The following is a 4,504-nucleotide window of genomic DNA, read 5'->3' on the forward strand; positions in this document are numbered from 1 at the left end:
ACCACGGTTTCGAATACGTGGTGAAGGGAGGAATACTGTACAGGATGTACAGAATGAATGCCGGCCGAGAGTTCCAGCAGATGGTTGTGCCAAAGAAGTTTCGGCAGATTGTCCTCCAGATGGTACACGACGGACCGCGTTCTCACCGAGTTCTTCTGGCCTATAGTACAAGCAGAGGTGCAGAGGTTCGTCAAGTCATGTGACCAGTGTCAAAGAACCACGCCGAAAGGACGGGTAACGAAAGTACCGCTGGGGAAGATGCCGACGATAGAAGAGCCTTTTCAGCGCGTGGCAGTGGACATCGTCGGGCCAATCACTCCGAAGACAGCGAGAGGAAACCAATACATCTTAACGATGGTTGACTATGCGACGAGGTATCCGGATGCCGTTGCGCTTCCTGGTATCACGACAGAGCACGTCGCTGAGGGTCTGGTAGAAATGTTCACCCGGACGGGTATCCCCAATGAAGTGCTAAGCGATCGGGGCCCTGCATTTGTCTCGGAAGCCATGCGCGAAGTGAGCCGCCTTCTATCGCTCAAACAGATCCATACTACGCCGTATCACCCGATCCATAACGGGCTAGTAGAAAAGTTTAATGGCACCGTCAAGACCATGCTCAAGCGTATGTGTCAAGAGAAGCCCAGGGACTGGGACAGATACCTCGCCCCATTGTTGTTCGCGTACAGGGAGGTGCCACAAGCGACCCTGGGCTTCTCTCCTTTTGAATTGTTATATGGCCGACACGTGAGGGGGCCATTGCCGGTGTTGAGAGAGCTGTGGACCAATGAAGAGATTGAGTCCGATGTCATGACGACATATCAGCACGTTTTTGATCTCCGGAACAGGCTGGAGGACACGTGCAAGGTAGCGCACGAGGAGTTGGAAAGAATGGGCGCACGATACCGCCAATACTATAACAAGAAGGCTCGTGCGAGGAAGATGCAAGTGGGTGACCGGGTACTTATACTGTTGCCGACAGATCACAACAAGTTGCTCATGCAGTGGAAAGGGTTGTTCCCAATTGTGCACCAAAAAGGGGAAGTGAACTACGCAGTCGACTTGGGCCACGGAACGAAATTATTCCACGCCAATATGCTAAAAAAGTACGAAGAGCGGGAGGCCCCAGAAAATACGGCGAAGAGTACCGAAGCTTGCGTTGTAGTCACCATCGACGGGAGTGAATGGGAAGACTCTGTGCCTTTGGAATTTGGAGCAGAAAGAAGATCACAGACAAGTAATGTTCGCTACGACCCTGACGCCCCAACAACAGAGGCAAGCGGAACGCCTGGTGGACGAGTTTCAGACGATCATGTCAGACGTACCGGGACAAACTAACCTAGTCACGTGCCAACTAGAACTGTCTACCCCGAAACCTGTGTATATACCAAACAGTATCCACTGCCATTCGCAGTCCGTAAGACCATAGAGGACGAAGTGCAGGCAATGCTACGCCTGGGGATTGTCGAGAAGTCCAGCTCTGCCTATAATTCGCCCGTCCTCGTTGTTCGGAAACCCGATAACACACATCGCCTGTGCATCGATTTCAGAAGATTGAATGATGTGTTGAAACCGGATGCTGAGCAGATCCCCAGGGCGGATCATCTCTTCGCTGACATTGGGAAGAAGAAATTCTTCTCAAGGCTTGATTTTAGCAAGGGGTACTGGCAAATTCCTCTCGACGAACGGCCAAAGACTGCATTTTCAACATCATCAGGACTTTGTCAATTCCGATATATGCCATTTGGAGTGAAGACGGCACCAGCAGTTTTCACGAGGCTGATGCGGCAGCTATTCGGCGATCTGCCTGACGTCAGGTACTATTACGACGACGTCCTGGTTGCCAGCGACACTTGGGAGGAACACCTGGCAACCTTGAGAGAAGTTTTTGGAAGAATAGAGACGCTGGGCTTAAAGTACGGCCTACTAAATGTGCACTGGGCCTGGAGGAAGTTACGTTCGTGGGACATAACATTGGACGAGGACAGGTGGCCCCATTGACGAAGCTTGTGGAGAAAATCCAGAACGCCGAACGACCAAGGACAAAGCGGCAAGTCCGTGCTTTTCTGGGACTGACCGGATATTACCGGGATTTTATTCAACACTACGCGGAAGTGTCGGCACCATTGAGAGATCTCACGAAAAAGGGGTGCAGCAACAATGTTGATTGGCGAGACGAACATGAAACTGCTTTCAACGAGCTGAAACGTCTGCTGACACAGGCCCCGATTTTGCGCCTACCGGACCTAGAAAAGAGTTCGTCCTTCGAACCGACGCGTCCGATAAAAGTTTAGGAGCTATACTCCTACAGGAACACGAAGGAACGTTGCACCCTGTTGCGTACGCCAGTCGCAAGCCGCAACCGAGAGAAGTAGCGTATGCCACGAGTGAGAGAGAGGGACTTGCCCTCACCTGGGGCATACAAAAGTTTCACACATACCTGTACGGAAAGGAGTTCATCCTCCAGACGGATCACCAGCCCCTCGTGTATCAGAACCGTACGAGGCATATGAACGCGCGCATTATGCGCTGGAGTTTATTGTTGCAAGAATATCACTTCCGTATACAATATATTAAGGGTAGTGATAATGCAGGAGCTGACTACCTCAGCAGAATGTAATATGGGCATGAATAGTTTATTTGAACCTTGTTGTGCTGGTTTTACATAACCCATTTATTTTAATGCCGCTGACGTTCTGTGTGTGTTCTCGGGCTCAATAAGTGTTTGTCTCTTTCGTGGAGTGTAAAAAGGTGTAGGATGTCTGATTGTAACGGCTGTTATGTGTCCCGAAATATAGGGATGGACGTACATCTGCTTGTTTTACCGTAACAGTACATACTTGTGCGCACATGTGTCTTTTGCTTGTACATATTATTGCATAATATTCTGGAGTAGGGGGTCGTGTCACAGCGCGCCAAGTATGCTTGAGCATTATTTGTATTTCGTATGTTTGAATTCATTTTTGAGTTTCATATCTGTGTTCAATGCCGAGATATTTTTTTGTGAAGAGGCATCACCTGCGGGTTTTTGCGCGCAGACGAGAAGTCTGGACTAAACAAAGCGGCAAGGACGCCTGGCTTTCGACGTGGGCTAGTCGCGGAGACCACTTTTAAGATTAGCAATCACCGACACCGCTCCCCAGTGTGTGAGGCGGCGGTTGGGAGTCCCAGGGGTAAAAGGGTAAGAGCCTCCGGGAGAGGTGCCGGCGCCAGAAGTCAACAGGTGTGACATATTAAGATCCATGTAGCAAGGGGGGATCGGAACATCAAACACAAGCCAAAGTACGGAGAGCCAGGTGCCTTCGATTAAGATGTTTTCAAGTGTCGGCCTCGTTTGAGGTAAAGAGGTGATTTAAGGGAACCGCCGTGTTTTTGGCGGCAGTGTTGGTCGGACTCGGAGCGAAGAAGGACACTCGAGCAACGTAGGGGGTTTGACGGCACACGGCCGTCGGGGAAAGTCGTACTGACGAGCGGACACCAGGACAGCTCTATTTGTGTGTTCGACGGTGTTGTGATGCTAGTGAGGTGCAGTGCCATAAATCCAACCACCGAGGACAACGAAGACAAGGAACCCCGGACACGAGCCCCAACTCGGAAGACTTCCCGCCTCAACAGGTAAGACTCTCGATTAGTTTTTGAAATTTTGATTCTGGTTATGATCGGCCTGAGTGGCCAGTTTTGCGTTAGTTCGAGCGTTCAAGCCTGTATGTAGTAATCGAATTCCCGTTTGTAGCCGTATAGGTATTTGGGGCACTGTAATGATATGAGTTGAGTTTTGTGTGATCCTGGTTTTGTGCTAAAGTAAATTTTGTTTTGTTGAGTAAACATGGCTTCTGTTTCGTGTCACTTGCACGTCTAGCTGTTATTACCCAACGCCTCGACTGTGTCAAAAATAACCTGGTCGCAGAGGCACCCGATCTCCGGACTCTGTGACAGCCACTTCTAATATACACTTCACTTCACTGTACGTTCAATTATGTTGCAACTTCGTTCTCCTTACACCAGTACAGGTACGTGCTAAGTGCCCACGGTTCTTTTTTTTTTTCACATGTCGTGTATATTACCTGATAGGAACAGGTACTCCCATTTCGTACTAGCTCACCTCTGCTTTGCCTCACACTCCACCCCTAAATGCACACCAGTGAATGAAGGATGAACGCAATATGGGCATACTACCGTCACAAAATGCTCATGTGATTAAGAGTGTTGTTATCAGCATCATTACAAATGATTCTAATGTGTATGAATCTGTCACTCGAAAGCGCACAGGAAAGAGTGCCTAGATGCTGTTACAATGCAAGACACCACAGCACTCATTTGCATTTGGAAAGATTGAAGCTTCCTTCCTTCACATCATCACCAGGGGAATATGTGGCGCCTCAAGCGTACACTCTAAACCCAGTGACGGATAGGTGCCGTCTGATCAACTGATGACTTCGAGGGGCACGCGGTGCTCGCGAAAGCTGCAGGTGCCCTGTGCCCCCTGAAACAACTGGTACGACATCCC

At 49.6% G+C, this 4,504-nt stretch overlaps 1 protein-coding gene across 1 annotated transcript; it reads left to right on the forward strand.

The window, feature by feature from the left end:
- The first annotated feature begins 258 nt into the window (after positions 1-258).
- LOC135384304 (uncharacterized) lies at positions 259-1,998 on the forward strand. The gene is made up of 2 exons (XM_064613512.1): positions 259-1,318; positions 1,412-1,998. The coding sequence occupies exons 1-2, from the start codon at positions 259-261 to the stop codon at positions 1,996-1,998; spliced, it is 1,647 nt and encodes a 548-aa protein (XP_064469582.1).
- The last annotated feature ends 2,506 nt before the right edge of the window (positions 1,999-4,504 follow it).

Source organism: Ornithodoros turicata, chromosome 1, assembly GCF_037126465.1.
Source record: "Ornithodoros turicata isolate Travis chromosome 1, ASM3712646v1, whole genome shotgun sequence".
NCBI lineage: Eukaryota > Metazoa > Arthropoda > Arachnida > Ixodida > Argasidae > Ornithodoros > Ornithodoros turicata.